At 47.1% G+C, this 17,701-nt stretch overlaps 1 protein-coding gene across 1 annotated transcript in view; it reads right to left on the bottom strand.

Annotated features, from left to right (window-relative positions):
* Positions 1 to 13,676: 13,676 nt before the first annotated feature.
* Positions 13,677 to 17,701, bottom strand: part of RRP12 (ribosomal RNA processing 12 homolog) — a 29,080-nt gene continuing 25,055 nt past the window's right edge. Inside the window, exons 31-34 of the mRNA XM_057531213.1 lie at positions 16,607 to 16,676; positions 15,004 to 15,071; positions 14,707 to 14,789; positions 13,677 to 14,400 (exon numbers count right to left, since the gene is read on the bottom strand). Coding sequence (XP_057387196.1) covers positions 14,298 to 14,400; positions 14,707 to 14,789; positions 15,004 to 15,071; positions 16,607 to 16,676 — 324 coding nt within the window. The 3' untranslated portion in view covers positions 13,677 to 14,297. The remainder of the gene's footprint in view (positions 14,401 to 14,706; positions 14,790 to 15,003; positions 15,072 to 16,606; positions 16,677 to 17,701) is intronic.

Below are 17,701 nucleotides of genomic sequence, written 5' to 3'. Positions count from 1 at the left end.
TATCCTCAAAACAAATGTGTGAGTTAGATATGATCATCTCTATAATATAATATAGAGATCTATAATATAGAGAGGATATTCTCTCTAGGGAAACTGAGGCACAGAGAAGTAAAGTAACCAGCCCAAGTTTACACAGCTAGCAAGTGGGGGACTGGCCTTTGGGTGACCCACCATCCCAATTTGCCTGGGACTCTCCTGGTTTTAGCCCTGAAAGTCTGCTGTCCTGGGAAATTGCCCTAATCTCCGGCCAACCAGGATAGCTGGTCGCCATAGCTCAGTGGTCCTCAACGTTGGGAGAAATGTTGCTCCTCAAGGGACGTTCTGCAATGGTAGTTGTTATAGTAATGGTAGTTATTACTATTTGTATTACTATTACTACCACATATAATTTTTTAACTTCTCATCCTCCCTCTTCTTACCACCACGATATCCCTACAAAAGTATTATCAGCTCTACCAAACCACTTCCCATGCTTGCAGGAGGAGGAAGGGTATTGATTGGGAGTACCCAAAGTGAAAGGCACCTACTTTTACTTTTTTAAAACTCTTTTTTTCCCTTACTTTTGGAGCAATTCTTTATTCTTTATTTATTTATATTTTTTGGCCGCACCGCGCAGCACGTGGGATCTTAGTTCCCCGACCAGGGATCAAACCCACGCCCCTGCATGGGAAGTGCAGAGTCTTAACCACTGGACTGCCAGGGAAGTCCCTACTTTTAAAAAAATTTTTAACCAGAACCCACTTTTCTGGCTCAGCCAGTGTTTAATGAGAGCTCCGAGCCTGCCCCATCCCATGCAGCTTTCAGCCAGGAGAAGAAGAAGGCTGGCTGCAGAGCAAGAGCAAAGGCAGCTGAATACATCAGTGAGTAACCCACCCCCACCCCCTGAGCTGCTGCTGCTGTGTCTTGTGCTTCCTTCCAAACCTGGATCCTCAAAGGGGCCTTTCCTATTCTCTTTTCTGAAAAATGAGAGCACATTGTAAATAAAATCATTTCAAAGCATGGTTGTTTAGTGGTTTCTACACAAAGGGAAAATCCTCTAAAAGGTAAACAGCCCAACCAAATGTAAGGTAGGAACTTTGGGGGCCAAGGGTCCTTAACTAGTGGCCCCTGTCCTATAGAAGTGGCTCTAAGCCTCAAAAAGTTGAACAGAAATACTATATGATCCAGCAATTCCACTTCTGCGTATATAACCCAAATTGAAAGAATTGACAGCACCACCTTCATAGCAGCATTATTCTCAATAGCCAAAGATAGAAATAACCCAACTGTCCATCCAGATTTATGAATGGATAAACAAATGTGATATAGTCATACAACGGATTATCATTCCTTCATAAAAAGGAAGGGAATTCTGACACATACGACAACATGGATGAACCTTGAGGACAGTATGCTAAGTGAAATAAATCAGTCACAAAAGAATAAATATTGCATGATTCCACTTATATGAAGTACCTAAAGTAGTCAAATTCATAGGGACCAAAAGTAAGACAAAAAGGGGCTGGGGGGCTTCCCTGGTGGCGCGGTGGTTGAGAATCTGCCTGCCAATGCAGGGGACACGGGTTCGAGCCCTGGTCTGGGAAGATCCCACATGCCACGGAGCAACTGGGCCCGTGAGCCACAACTGCTGAGCCTGTGCGTCTAGAGCCTGTGCTCCGCAACAAGAGAGGCCACGATAGTGAGAGGCCCGCGCACCGCGATGAAGAGTGGCCCCCGCTTGCCGCAACTAGAGGAAGCCCTAGCACAGAAACAAAGACCCAACGCAGCCAAAAAAATAAATAAATAAAACTCTACCATGAATGTAATATTAATTTAAAAAAAATAGCTAAAGCTATTTAAAAAAAAAAAAAAAGCGGGCTGGGGGAGCGGAGGAATGGGAGTTGTTTAATGGGTATGGAATTTCAGTTTAGGAAGATGAAAACGTTCTGGGGGATGGATCGTGGTGATGGTTGCACAACAATGGGAATGTACTTAATGCTACTGAACTGTACACTTAAAATGGCTAAAATGGTAAATTTTGTGCTATGTATATTTTATCACAATGAAAGAAGTGCCAGTTGCCTGGAAAAAGGAAAAAAAAAAGACAGACAATAACAAGTGTTGGCAAAGATGTGGAGAAATTGGAGCCCTTACACATTGCTGATGGGAATGTGAAATACTGCAACAGTTTGGCAGTTCCTCAAAAAGTTAAACATGGCCTTAGCACATGACCCAGCAATTCCACTCCTGGGCGTATATCCGAGAGAACTGAAAGCACACGTCCATACAAACACTTGCACAAAAATATTCATAGCAACATTATTCATAGCAGCCAAAAAATAGAAACAACCCAAATGTCCATCAACTGATGAATGAATAAACAAAATATGGTATATCCATACATGGAATGTTATTTAGCCTTAAAAAGGAATGAAGTACTGATACATGCTACAACATGGATAAAACTTGAGAGCATTATGCTCAATGGAAGAAGCCAGACACAAAAAGCCACGTGTTATATAATGCCATTTATATAAAATGTCCAGAATCGGCAAATCCATAGAGACAGAAAGTAGATTTCCAGGGGATGGGGGAAGGGAAGCAGGGCATGAGGAATGACTGCTTAATGGGTATAGGTTTTCTTTTTGGGGTGGTGGAAATGTTCTGGAATTAGTGGTGACAGTTGTAAAACATTGAATTGTGTGCTTTAAAAAGGTGACTTTGGGGAACTCCCTGGTGGTCCAGTGGTTAGGACACCGTGCTTTCAGTGCTGGTCTGGGAACTAAGATCCCACAAGCTGCAGGGTGTGGAAAGAAAGAAAGAAAGAAAGAGAGAGAGAGAAGAAAGAAAGAAAGGAAGGAAAGAAAGAAAGAAAGAAAGAAAGAAAGAGAGAAAAAGAGAAAGAAAGAAAGAAAGGAAGAAAGAAAAAGAAAGAAAGGAAGGAAGAAAGGAAGGAAGAAAGGAAGAAAGGAAACAGTCTGGCAGTTTCTTAAGAGGTTAAACATAAACTTAGCATATGACCCAGGAATTCCAATCCTAAGACTCTATCAAGAGACATGGAAACAAGTCCATAAAAAGGCTTGGGCGTGAATGTTCCTAGCAGTGTTAGTCATAATAACCCAAAGGTGGAAACAATTCAAATGCCTATCAACTGGTGAATGGATAAACACAATGTGTGTATACCCATATACTGGAATACTATTCAGCAATAAAAAGAAATGAACTACTGAATCATGCTAAAACATGGAGGAACCTCAAAAACACTATGTTAAGTCAAAGAAGAACTATGTTAAGCCAGATGCAAAACACTACATATTACTTGATTCCATTTATGTGAAATATCCAGAAGAGGCAAATTTACAGAGACAGAAAGCAGACCAGCCCGGGGTTGTGGATGGGAGCAGAGAGTAACAACAAAGGGGCACAAGGGAAATGTTGGGGGTGATGGCAATGTTCTAAAACTGGAGGTTGGTGATAAATTATATTAAAAATCATAGAACTGTACATTTACAGTGGGTGAATTTTATGGTATATAAATTATATATCAATAAAGCAGTTAAACGTTGCTTTAAGGAAATTTATTGTCAATAAAGGAAAACTCTAGAGCTGTGGTCCCCAGCCACACAGGGCTATTCAGCACTTGAAATGTAGCTAGTCTGAATTGAGATGTGCTGTTTAGTGTAAAATACACACTGGATGGGTTTCCCTGGTGGCGCAGTGGTTAAGAATCCGCCTGCCAATTCAGAGGACACGGGTTCGAGCCCTGGTCCAGGAAGATCCCACGTGCCGCGGAGCCACTAAGCCCGTGCGCCACAACTACTGAGCCTGCACTCTAGAGCCCGCACGCCACAATTACTGAGCCCACGTGCCACAACTACTGAAGCCTGTGCACCTAGAGCCCGTGCTCCGCAACAAGAGAAGCCACCACAATGAGAAGCCTGTGCACCGCAGCGAAGAGCAGCCCCCACTCGCCATGACTAGAGAAAGCCCGCACGCAGCAACGAAGACCCAACGCAGCCAAAAATAATTAAATAAAATAAATAAATTTAAAAAACAGAATGTAAGCTATTCATTAATAATTGTTTACATTAGTACATGTTAAATGATATTTGGATATATTAGGTTAAATAAAATATATTACTAAAATTAATTTCACCTTTTTTTTCTTTTTAAACGTGGCTACTAGAAAATTTTCATAGGTGACTTGCATTATATTTCTGTTGGTCAGTGCTGCTCTAGAAGCAGGTCTAGCTTCAGATGAACCTTGATCTAGCAGCTTAACAATGTCACTAAAGACCTTATTTCTTTCGTTTGCTCTTCCATGGCGTTGGTTTCATCCTGTAGCTAGCTACTCTCAGTGTTGCAGCCAGCAACTCTTAGAGGGACATGCTTCTTCACCCAAGAGTAGAGAGTCTGTGTATCAGAATCTTTCCCAGAAGGTCTGGGATTCATGCATTGGACCGGCTTAGTTCACATGCTCACCCCTGGGTCAATCTTGTGGACAGGAGAGACTCCGTGGATAGTTCACATGCCCTACTCCTAGAGCTGGTGATAGAGTCAACTTCTCCAGTATCACATTTTTACCAGAACTGAAATCAAGAGTGTAGGGAAGGGAAAAGAATGGAATGAATGCTGGGGAAGCAACCAAGAAATCTCCACATTGAGAAAGAGACATAAATAACAACAACACAGTGTGATGAGTAAAGTCATAGAGGTATAAACAGATTGCCTGTGATCTGTTCTTGCTATTGTTTCTGCTTTTTCTTACTCATACCTTGTCCCCTAGTATGCGAGGTTATCGTTGATTGAATACTGGACATTGTATTTGAAAAATTATTTATACAAATAATTTGGGAGCTAGGATGATGTCATCCTTCACATAGGATTTTTGTTTGTTTGTATCAAATTCCTGGGGACCCTAGGAGTCTGGAAACACCTTACTCCAAATCCTAGCCTCAAGATTCCCTGGGCCACCCAGACAACTTGATGGTAGTTTGCAAGTGTATGTGACATACCTTAGATTTATCCTTAGTCCCAGTTTGTAGTCCGTTAGGGTCCCAGCTTAAGGTGTGTGTATAATTTATTTGGGTCTCCACTCTTGGTGATTCCTAAACTCAAACTTTTGTCCCCTTAACCTCACGAGGCCCCTAAAAGTGCATTTCAGCCTCACAACAGACTCTTTGTAATTTGCACCACCACCCATCCACCCAAACAAAAGTTTCCCTTTTGCTGGGCTCTCTGAGTCCTATCTACTCCTGAGGCTTGGTCAGGTAATTCCTCACTATACTGTTAGCTTTTTGTTGCTTTTAAGAAGTTTTGTCTTTTTACACCAAAGTGGGAAAGTGGTGGTGTGATGAATTGGGAGATTGGGATTGACATATATACACTAATATGTATAAAATGGATAACTAATAAGAACCTGCTGTATAAAAAAATAAATAAAATTCAAAAATTCAAAGAAAAAGTTTTGTCTTTTTAAATGTTTCATCCTACTTCCTTTATTTTTAGCAATAAAGTACTTTTAAAAAATAAATTTATTTACTTATTTAGGTCTTTGTTGCTGCACATGGGCTTTCTTTAGTTGCAGCAAGGAGGGGGGGCTACTCTTCGCTGCGGTGCGTGGGCTTCTCATTGCGGTGGCTTCTCTTGTGGAGCACTGGCTCTAGGAGCACAGGTTCAGTAGTTGAGGCACACGGGGTCAGTAGTTGTGGCTCACAGGCACTAGAGCACAGGCTCAGTAGCTGTGGCGCACGGGCTTAGCTGCTCCTCGGCATGTGGGGTCTTCCCGGACCAGGGCTCGAACCCACGTCCCCTGCGTTGGCAAGTGGATTCTTAACCACTGCGCCACCAGGGAAACCCCAATAAAGTACTTTTAAATTAAGGTATATACGTTGCTTTTTTTAGACATAATGATATTGCACACTTAGACTACAACATAGCATAAACATAACTTTTATGCACTGGGAAACCAAAAATTTCATGTTACTCCCCCCCATCTCCCCTTTTTCTCTGACCCCACCGCATGGCTTGTGGGATCTCAGCTCCCCGACCAAGGATTGAACCCTGGCCCTCGGCAGTGAAAGCGTGGAGTCCTAACCGCTGGACAGCCAGGGAATTCCCCTGTGTTACTCCCTTTATTGCAATAGTATTTGCTTTATTGTGGTGGTCTGGAACCAAACCTGAAATATCTCCAAGGTATGCCTACCATGTTCTTGACAGAGTTTGAAATCAGGGTCATGCTAGCCTCATAAAATGGGTTGGAATGTTCCCTTTTATCTACCGTATGAAGGAATTTGTGCAAGATTGATATAGTTTTATTCTTAAATATTTGCTGGTGAAGCCATCTGGACCAGGAGTTTCTTTGTGGAATTCCAACTTTTTAAATAGTTATAAAACTATTCAGAATTTTTTTTTGCAATTCAAAATTTTTATAGATTATACTTCATTTTAAGTTATTATAAAACATTGACCATATTCCCTGTGCTGTACAATATGTCCTTGTAGCTCATTTATCTTATACACAGCATCCTACTTTTTTTAGTTGAACGTCAGAGAATTTTGGACTGAATTGCTACAGAACTCCTCACAAATGACCTTCATATTACTAAATCCAATAATCCTCACCTTACTTGAACTTTCAGCAGATTTGATGCAGCTAATAACCTTTTTCCTTGAAATTTTATCTTCACTTAGGATACCATGTTCTCCTGTTTTGTGTTCTATTTTGTTTTGTCTTGTTTTTTTCTACCTCACTGGCTGTTCTTATCTGCCCTTAATGTTGGAGTGTTCCAAGCTTAGCCTTAGATGTGTTTTCTTTATCTATACTCACCCACTTGTTGATATCCCAGCTTATTTGCTTGAAACAGACACACATATGTTCCCAAATGAATACACCTACCCTGGGAGCTCTCCTCTGAGTTCCAGATTCATATATATAGTTGCTCTAGCAGCTCCATCTCCATTTGGACGTCTAATAGCCATCTCAAACTCAATTATGTCTAAAACTGAACTCCTGACTCTCCAGCTCCCAAATGCTTCATCTGTAGTCTTTCCCATCTCAATTGATGGTCACTTCAGATCATGTGACCCCTATGTTCACCATCTTCCAATGGCTCCCCTTTCCACTGTAAGGAAAAAGTCAAAGTCCTTACAGTGGCCTATAAGACCCTACCCCAGCTCAACTCCAACCACTTTTCTTTGAATAACCCAAGCACATGCCTACCTCAGGGCCTTTGCTCTTGCTGCTTCCTCCATCTAGAGGAGTTATCTAAAGGCTCAATTATTCAAGTCCTTAATCAATTTAAAGTTAATTTCCCAATTTAAAGTTGAAATCATCCCTCCTTCCCTTCCAATACTCTCTGTCCCCTTTTCTGCTTTATAATTCTCTGTAACACTTATCGCCAGCTAACATACTTGAATTCCATATTTATTTTTTGGGTTACCCCATGGAGGCTAGGAGTTCTGTTTGTTTTGTTCTTTGATGTATCCCTAGTGCCTAGGACAGTGCCAGATATATAGGGAGCAATGATAAAAAAGGACTGAATGATGGAATGGATGAAATCTGTCCAGGCCTCATGGTCCAGAAAACAAGGGGCCCACCTTCCCTCTACTGTGGCTGAAGATCCCTCCACGAACAGCAATGAACTTCATGTGGCAGTTTTCATACCACTTAGAGCCATTTCTCACCATCTCCACCACTGACGCCACCGCTCCCCACCCCAGCGTAATGCACCATCCCCTCTTGTCCGGATTGTTAACAGCAACTTCCCAGCAGGTCTGCTCATTTCCTCTTTTTTTTTTTTTTTTAATTTATTTTATTTCTGGCTGTGTTGGGTCTTCGTTGCTGCACGCGGGCTTTCTCTAGTTGCGGCGAGCAGGGCCTACGCTTTGTTGTGGTGTGCAGGTTGCTCATTGCCATGGCTTCTCTTGTTGCCGAGCACAGCCTGTAGGCGCGCGGGCTTCGGTAGCTGTGGCTCTCGGGCTCTAGAGCGCAGGCTCAGTAGTTGTGGCGCACGGGCTTAGTTGCTCCCTGGCATGTGGGATCTTCCCGGACCAGGGCTCGAACCTATGTCCCCTGCATTGTCAGGCGGATTCTTAACCACTGCACCACCAGGGAAGTTCCCGTGTGCTTTGTATTTATTTTGTCTGTCCCCACTTCATAAACTTTGTGAAGGCAAAGTTCCTGTCTGCTTTGCGTACTACTGTATCTCCCATGCTTCCCAAAATGTTTTTGTAGAAGGAAGGAAGGAAGTCCTTTGCTCAGAGTAAATGCACAGTGCAGGTGTATGAAGAAAATGATGGAAAGGAAGAAAGAAAAGACTTGCAGGCCGACTCCACCCCCTCCTTGAAAGGGTACAAGGAAGAGGAATGAATACCCAGGAAGCAGCGCTGCCTGCCCCACCTCACCCCACCCCACCCCACCCTTCCCCTCCCGGCCCTCCCAGTCCTCAAGAACATAAGTCCTGGTACAGCTCCACCCTCCCCTCACCAAGTACAAAGAAACCTCCTCTGCAATTACTTTTAGTCTGAGTTGCAGGGCTTTGGGGGTGAACAGCCTGCAAGATGACGAATGGGAAGAACAGACTCTGGTGTCCCAATCGCACGCGGCGTTTTGAAATTCACAGCCAAGCCTCTTTGCAACACCGTGCTCACCCGGGGCTAAACTACTTCTGTTTCGGGCAGTGTGGGCTTGAACTCTGGAGGCCTGGGTGCTCCCTAACGCCACCCGCTTAACGTTGCCTTTGGGGTCTCAGCTGTAAAGTGGGAATCATGACGGTAATCATCTTAACGTGACGAGGCTCTGCACAGCTCGAGTTGTAACTGCCTCTGTACCTGCACAGGAGATGTGAATCTGGCAACTGTGGATCAGATGTGACTATGCCCCTGTGAAGTCCCAAGGGAGGGAATCCATGTGATTACCTCTGATGACCCTCCTGTGGAGAGGGAGGGGCTTTCTTCAGAATAAATACTAGCTGTCAGCTTTGCTAGCTGATTATTATTTGTTTTGGAGGTGTACCCCACCTACTCGGAAGGAGTTGAACTAGCTGCCAGAATGATTAAGGAAGGCATTTTTAGATAAGTATTATCACACAACGATCCAATCAATACATGCACACAGGCGACCCTGTAAAATCTGCTCGGGTAACACTGTGCCTCGTCATTTTTATGAGCATACTTACAACGGAGGGCTGGTCCCGGGGTTATTGGCTGTGGGTGTACTTCAGGCTCAGTTGCCTCAAGTCCAAGATCTACGGCATAGCAACCATTCTGGCGCAAAGCAAGACTTTTCAAGATCTTGCAAGACCTACAGAGGAGCCATAAGGAGTGTATGGACTATTCCTGGCATGGTTCACAAATCCATCTGCCTGTCAGCGGTGCCTCAGGTCCTCTCTGAAATTCTGGCCTAAACTTGTATCAGCTCTGTAATTGGTACCTATGGATCTACAGGGTGACATCCCTGGAATCTGGAAATCAAGCTGCCCTCCAGAAGTCAAACCCTTCAGGTCCACACATGATGGACAGGATAAGTTATCTGCACAAGGCTCCAGAGGGAACAGGATGCCTCCCTGCTCGGGCTTGGAAACGCGATCCAGGCACGCCTGCACGTGAAGAGAGCAGGAGCCAAATGAAATCTCAGAAAAGCTTCTGGACAGCAGGTAAGAGGCTCCAAAGAACCTAGAAGGTACCACAGAGGAAGGACTAGGCCTGTTCTGCAACAGTAACCAGAAGAGAGAGGGACCCAGTGGGCAAGGTGTATCCTGTACACCAAGGACAGCCATCCTACCACAGTGACATTGCTCACATATCACTCACGTGATTCCCTTTGCCTGGTTTCATGCTCACTAAAGCCTCTGATTTTGACTCCCTTTGCGGGGGGACCGCACGAATGGAGCAGTCACCATGACACCAAGCCTCTGGCCCTGTAGCACTTATATTTCTCATTACGAATTAATGAATGGCAAATTTGACTAGGCCTTTTGTGAGTCTATTTTTTCTTCTCTGAACAGGATCGACTCTGATTTTAGATTTGCAAAGCTGATATCCAGACCTCACGTGGGGATGTGCGTGCAGCCCAAGCATGCAGCGGCAGGCCACCATGCCCTCACCCTCTTTCTTAATCAATACTTACAGATTACTGACCACAGCCCCAAATGGGAGAAAACCTTCCGGCACTGCAGCCCTGGGCCCGGATGACTCAGCCAGCCTCTAACAACCTGGTAAATATATATATCTTTTCTTTCTTTTTAAAACATATTTATTTATTTATTTTATTTATTTTGGTTGCGCCGGGTCTCAGTTGCAGCATGGAGGATCTAGTTCCCCAACCAGGGATCGAAACTAGGCCCCCTTCATTGGGAGCCTGGTAAATATTTCTAATGGCAGCAGTGACATTAAACACGATTTCAGGAAATGACGAGCCAGCTTACATTGCCCCAAATCAGGGTGCTTTTCTGGAGTACAGTCATCTATCCATTCATAATAATGTATACCAAAAAATAGAACAAAGAGCAGTCATCATGTCATTTTCTAAATATTGCTTTGCACATGATCCAGCATCTAGTGATGGCATTAAACTCCTGCATACATCAAGGAGCAACATACTTATGGACTCAAAGATCCTTTCGAAGTAAACTGAGCTACATCTACTGGGCAGATGTTTAAGCCAGGACATTGAAAACATGTTTATGAAGTATTTATACATCAGTAGGGTAAAAATTTTGTGATAGCCAAGTGCAAACTTAGAATATAATCTTGTAATTTAAAACTCTATTTTTGTATCCAAAAAAGCCCTGTGTATAGAAAAAGGAAACAGGGATGAAATATATAGGATTAACAGTGAGAATTTGGTGGAAGGATTCTAGCCCATTTTTCACTTTTCTGTTTTTTTTTCAAACGTTCTGTGAAACTTTTTTTTTGGCCACACCGCGCGGCTTGTGGGATCTCAGTTCCACGACCATGGATTGAACCCAGGCCCTCAGCAGTGAAAGCGTGGAATCCTAACCACTGGACCGCCAGGGAATTCCCAAATCTTTATTACTTTTAAGTAAAATACAGAATACACTCTAATTTTCTAAGTTACCTTTTGAAGAAACATATGCAACCAAGATGAATGAAAACAGAGACTACTTAAACATCTTAAGTAATTTTCCCACTTGCTGCAAACAACAGAGAAAACACAGGATCAAACATGTGGACTGAGGCAGGCTTGCAAATGAGCCAAAGACCTAATAAGACAGCCAATGCCAGGAGTGAACTGTGGGGACAGCCACCAACAGGCCTGCTGACGCCATCTTGAGAAGCAACATTTCCCAAGAAGGGGGAGGGTTGGCTTAACCTGACCCACCTGTGTCATGATGATGCGGGACGTGAGCAGATTGCCTTTGCAAATCCCCAGCATGATGCCAAATCCTCGGCCAGCACAAGTGTTGCTGTTTTGGTGCAGCCAGGGGGGGTATGCTTTGTCTTCCATTTCTGAGGATGGACCCCAGAAAAGAAAGCCTGAAGTCTCAGATTCTGACACTGCCAAAAGCATAACGAAATTAAAGTAGTAAATCTGGATCTTGGTGGAGGCCCTCTACCATTCTAGTTGCCCTGAAATCAAATGAGTCTCGCGCTGATGAATATGTCCAATTTCCCTCCATCCCACTGTAGAAACAAAAGCGGCACTGACTTTCCTAACAGATGTTTCAAGCACCTGGAAGTTTCTGGAGCAGATTAATTCTTGCCTCTGCATCAAGATAATTTGCATTTGAAACCTACTTCCCAAAGGATATGGAGTTCAACACATCATTAACACAAACCTTTCTAGGTCACCTGCCCCTCCCACCTTTGAAAGAAACAAAGCTCCTCGGAAAATGCGCCATAATAAGCAAGTTGCTTCAAAATTTTAAGACATCGATCCTGGGCAGTTGGCTCCCACCCATACTTATTTTACATGAAGTTTCCTACTGCATGTGCTTACATTTCCTGAGAAAGGAAACAGGAAAGGGCTGGGCTACCTTAATTTGACCTACCTTGTGTCCAGAAGTGTAACGACAGGGGGTCACGGTTGCACCACCTTTGCAAATCTAATAGCCACCGCTTTTGACTTTTCTTGCTTGCTCTCAAATTTCAGACTTTCTGTGAACAAGGCATGTCAACAGCGCCACCTCTGGGCGGAGTGTGGTTCCTCTCAGCTTCCTAGCCCAAAATCAGCAGGAGAAAATGCCCTAATTTGGGGGCAACTGATCAAGTTGACTTGTGTCCCCTTAGAGGATGAGTGGAATGATGCACAGGGCCTCCTGGGAGCCATTTCAAATGGGGAGATTTTGAGATAATAAAAATTATCAATCCAGTGCCAGGGGACAAGCATACCTGGGGGTGGGAAATAGTCCTGCGATTCTTTGCTTCTTGATTCCTGCTGGGAAAGCACACACAAGGGGTTCCCTGGGTTGATGGGACAAATGATCTTAGGAGCAATGGGAGCTCTGCACCAATCCCTTCTCTGCTCCAGACCAACAAAAGCTGGACAGTAGGAATCACATTGCTCTTTGTACCACAACTTGTCTGGGAAAAAAGAGAATGTGAAGATCAGGAAGTCGGGTGATCAGGCTGCACTTGGCACACAGAGGGGCTCAGTAAACAGTCCGTTGAATCAGTGAACAAAGCTGCTGGGAGAAACTTGTGCCCTGGGGCAGCCAGTGCTGCAGCTCTCAGCCGGCTGCCTCCTCTTTTTATTTTTATTAAAAAAAAATTTATTTTTGGCTGCGTTGGGTTTTCGCTGCTGCACACAGGCTTTCTCTAGTTGCAGTGAGCAGGGGCTACTCTTCGTTGCGGTGCACAGGTTTCTCACTGCGGTGGCTTCTCTTGCTGCGGAGTACGGGCTCTAGGCACGCAGGCTTCAGTAGTTGTGGTGCGTGGGCTCAGTAGTTGTGTTCGCGGGCTCTAGAGCCCAGGCTCAGTAGTTGTGGTGCACGGGCATGTGGAATCTTCCCAGACCAGGGCTCGAACCCGTGTCCCCTGCATTGGCAGGCGGATTCTTAACCACTGCGCCACCAGGGAAGTCCTGCCTCCCCTTTCTAGTCCGAGTCCCTGGTGCTCAACCACAGCTCCACAGACCAGCCCCAGAGCATTCGCTGCCCCTCCTGGTGCTCCAAACATCACCTTCTAACGGGGACTGTGAAGTCAGGGAGACTCCTGACACAGGTGGGTCAAGATCCAAAGGGCATAAAGAAGATGTGGCACATATATACAATGGAATATTACTCAGCCATAAAAAGAAACGAAATTGAGTTATCTGTAGTGAGGTAGATGAACCTAGAGTCTGTCATACAAAGTGAAGTCAGAAAGAGAAAAACAAATACCGTATGCTAACACATATATATGGAATCTAAAAACAAACAAACAAAATGGTTCTGAAGAACCTAGGGGCAGGACAGGAATAAATACGCAGACGTAGAGAATGGACTTGACATGGGGAGTGGGAAGGGTAAGCTGGGACAAAGTGAGAGAGTGGCAATGGACATATATACACTACCAAATGTAAAATAGATAGCTAGTGGGAAGCAGCCGCATAGCACAGGGAGATCAGCTCGGTGCTTTGTGACGACCTAGAGGGGTGGGATAGGGAGGGTGGGAGGAAGACGCAAGAGGGAGGGGATATGGGGATATATGTATATGTGTAGCTGATTCACTTTGTTCTACAGCAGAAACCAACACACCATTGTAAAGCAATTATACTCCAATAAAGATGTTAAAAAAAAAGATACAAAGGGCAAGATCCAAAGCCTGGCCCAGGGCTATCATGCTACGCGCCCCCGACAGCATGCTGGGACAGGAGAGGAAGTGGTCAAGCCACTGTTGCCAATGACCAGACACTGTTCTTGTACCTGATGGGGGCAGGTGATAAAACACAGTGTTTCTAGGTACAACACATGGTGTTGCATCTTTATTCTATGTCTGATCACAGCAAATCTCACACAGCCAGACTGCAGCCAGGCAGAGTGCCACGTGGCTACAGGCAGCTAGAGGAAAGGAAGACCGTCTATTCTGTTGCACGCAAACACTCTGGACGGAAAGCACAGCCGCCTCACTAGCCTACTCAGAGGCACTGAGGCCACATTCCCATCTCCAGGCCCCGGGGACATCTCTAAAGGGTGACTCCCATTTGGAGCTTCCAAAATCCAGGGCACCTCTGGGAACCAGTCCTGGTTCCAACAAGTCATTCTGAGTCCAGGCTCTCCCACTGACTGCTGCATCTGGAGCTGGCATCACGGCAGCTTGGGGGCTAAAAAGGGGCCTCCGGCTGGACCACAGAGCAGCCCGGGGGTTCCCGGGGCTCAGGGCCGTTGATCCTTTCTGCGGAGCTTGTGTCCCACCTGGGAGCCCCGCTGGGCAGCTCTCACCAGGCCTTTGAACTGTCCCTGCAGCTTCACCTTCTTCCTGCAGGGACAAGGATCAGAAGGGTCACACGTCGCCGAGAACAGGCAGCCCCCCTTCCCACAGCATCAAAGGGTGGTGCCCCCACCCCGGCACCAGCAGCAACAGGGGAGAAGGGGCGCTGCCAAGTGGTGGGCAGCACGTGATCCGCGCACACCACACCCATCATGTTTAAAAGAGCAGTTCAAGTCAATGATACTTGAAGGTGCATGTGAAACAGTAAAAATAAAAAACTGGAAGAGACTTGAGCAATCGAGTGGAGAGTGTAACGAGCACAGCCCTCACCCCCGACCCCTGCACACGCCGTACCTGCGGTTGAGCTTGGTTTTACTGAGGGGGATGTAGGCATAGGGCTCGAGCCGACCTTTCTTCTTCACGTCACCCTTTGCTTTCTGCTCACCCAGAGAAACAGAGTCAGCCAGGAGGGTGGACAGCCATCCAACAAAGGCCTGGACTTCAGGTGCTAACAAGACCTCTGTGTGCCCCTCAGTGTGGCCTCAGGCTGGCTCCACAGAGGTGCCTCTCCAGGGCGGCGATGGGCACAGCTGCCCCGCACTTCCCCAGAGACTCTGCCAGGAGAGTCCTTGCCCCACCGGCAGCTCTTACCTTGGCCTTGTATTCGGCCCCGGGGGTAGCCTTCTTGGCCACAGGGCGATGGATGCCAGAGCCTCCCGCTAGAGGGGGAACACAGAGGCCATGAGTCAGGCAAGGCCAGGGCAATCGGGCAGCCTTCTCCCCGGAGAGCAGGCAATGGGAGAAGGCAATGGGCACCTTCTCCCCAGAGAGCTGCTGGGGAGATGAGTCACAGCCAGGACCGAATGGCTGTCCCCTACCAACAAAGGACAAAGACCTTCCTCGAGAAGGGACTGTCCAGCGACTTGACAATTAGACCACTGAGCTCCTCAGACTGACCTGAATCCACAGAGACCTACCAGTGACCTCTGGGAACATATATATTCTCGACTAACAAAAAATACCTCACCCTCTCCAAACTAAATCTGCTCCATTTGTTCTGGGGAAAAGAACATAGGCTTTGAAGCCAGACAGACTGGGGTTCAACTCCCAGCTCTAACCGCAGGCAAGGCTCTCAGCTTTCTGGAGCCTCTTAAGCTCATCTGTGAAATGAGGCACTAAGGCTTGACCTCATTCAGGCTTCACACCAAAACTGTGAGTTAGAAAGGCAGCTCTTATCCCATCGTACAGACGTGAAAACTGCGGCTTCGAGAGATCGAAGTGCTTCCAAGGCCAGTGTCATTTCCAGCCCGGACTTCCACACAGTTATGGATGGAATCCCACAGTGCCGACTAGGGAGGGCTCTCTTAGATGACCCAGATGAATCTCCTTTAAAGGTGAGAAACTAGAAGGTCAGAGAGGCAGCGTGACCAGGCCACGGTCACACAGCTAAGAGCAGCTGGCCAAGCAGTCCTGAACCCAGGCCTCCTGCTGCATCGTGTGGTACTACTGCTTCTGCACCACACCATCTCAGAGCAGAGGAGGTGAGCTGGGCCCTGGCCTTGGGGGCCACAGAACGAGAAGGAGCCCTGAGGCGCTCCAGCTGGGTGAGGATGCCGTGGGGCTCTGAGAGCATACCTGCTACTGGGATCAGGGACCTCCCGCAGGAGCCCCTGGACCTCCAGATGCAGAGCAGGGGCTCTGCTTCAAGGGCCTGGGGGAAGGGGCCCTGCGGGGGCTGCCTTGGGGGAAAGGAGGCAAAGGTGAGGCAACAGAGGCCTCTCCTGGCTTCGGGCAGCCACCTTGGTACCTCTAGCAGCTACTCTGGGGAAAGGAACAGCCTGGGAGCCCAGAAACAACTGTACAGGGGAACTCCCTGGGCAGCCCTCCCAACTGCCACCCTCAACATAGATCAAATCTGGCCTGACCCAAAGTCAGCAAAGAGAGGCAGACATCTCCCAGGAGAAGGGTGGGCTGCAAGCCTCAGGAAAGCTTGGGTGGGTGGGGAAGAGATGGGGCTCAGGGGATCCCCAGAAGCGTTGGGGATTCTGTGCACAGATCTCCTAACCCCCGGGCTCTCCCTCACCCACAGACCCCCTGGGTCCCCAGCCCAGTCTTATGGGACATATCAGCCAAACTTTGCTGGTGCCAACTGAGTACGACCAGGCCATGCAACCTCTTGGCTCTGCCTGCAACACACCCTGCCTGGTGCAGGTGACAGGGAACCTGCTCCAAGAGAGAAGAGAGGAAGCCTCACCTTGGTACTGAGGGGGCATCTCCAGCTCCTCATCGTCAGCCTCTTTCTGCTTGAGCTTCTGGTGCTTTTTCTATAAAGAGGGAACAAGCAAAGTTCATAAACAAGAGGACATGATGATCCTCACTAATGGTAGCCGCAAAAGCAATCACAACCTGCGTTAGTAGAAAAGGTTCTCTGCCAAGCACTCAATCCCCCATACAGATGAGGGCACTAAAGCTCAGAAAGGGCAAGTAACCAGGCAAGGCCACCCTGCTAGGCAGCACAGGCGCGGCCTCCAGCCCAGGTCCTCACTGCAGAGCTCAGGTCGGCTGCTCCACGGCTAGGCCTCTCCACATGAACTCCCCCAACAGGGCTACAGCTGCCTGTCTGGGCACCTTGACCTCAGTTTAGCCCAGCCTTCCTAACGGGGGTAATGAGGTCCTCAGCCTCTTTGGGGAGAACAGCTTTACTGGTACTTTGTCTCACATGATCTCCACCGCACCCTCCCCATTAGTCAGACTCACTGATCTCTGACTAAGTGCCAGGCCCTGGGGATACAGGGGACAAGACCCACTTCCTGTGCTCCCGGGGCCCTCAGGCAGGTGGGAGACCCCTGCTCAAGTCAGTCATCACAGTCGCTCAACAATGCTACCGTCCCCGGAGTTGTAAGCACGAGGCAAATGCTACCTGCCAGGGACCGTGCTGGGAGCTCCAAGAGGGAGAGGTGGGCCTGACAGCAGCCCAGCCCACCAGGAGATCTGAGCCCGGAAAACTGACAACCAGGCAAGGCGGAGGGCCGTTGTGTGGGGAGACCTGAGCTCGCAGGGCTGGCTGCCCCACAGTGTCTCTCCCACACTGCCCGGGAAGCCTGTTCAAACTACAGATTCCTGAGGCTCAAGCTCCCCAGGGACCCAAGGCACCTGAGGGGCATTCACTGGCTTAGGGGTCAGATAGAAGGGAAGGTGTGCCAGGTAAAGGGAACGAGGCTGCAGCACACACAAGTGTGTCTGGGGAACCAGGACACCCAGTTTTGCTAGTTGAGACCCAGCAGAGGGGGCTCCTTGTGGAGAAACAGAAACCGGCTGGAAATGTGGCTTCGGCTGCATCATGGAGGTG

Source organism: Balaenoptera acutorostrata, chromosome 16, assembly GCF_949987535.1.
Source record: "Balaenoptera acutorostrata chromosome 16, mBalAcu1.1, whole genome shotgun sequence".
Taxonomy (NCBI): domain Eukaryota; kingdom Metazoa; phylum Chordata; class Mammalia; order Artiodactyla; family Balaenopteridae; genus Balaenoptera; species Balaenoptera acutorostrata.
Note: the sequence above shows the minus strand (reverse complement) of the source record. Positions and strands in the feature narration are given on the sequence as shown.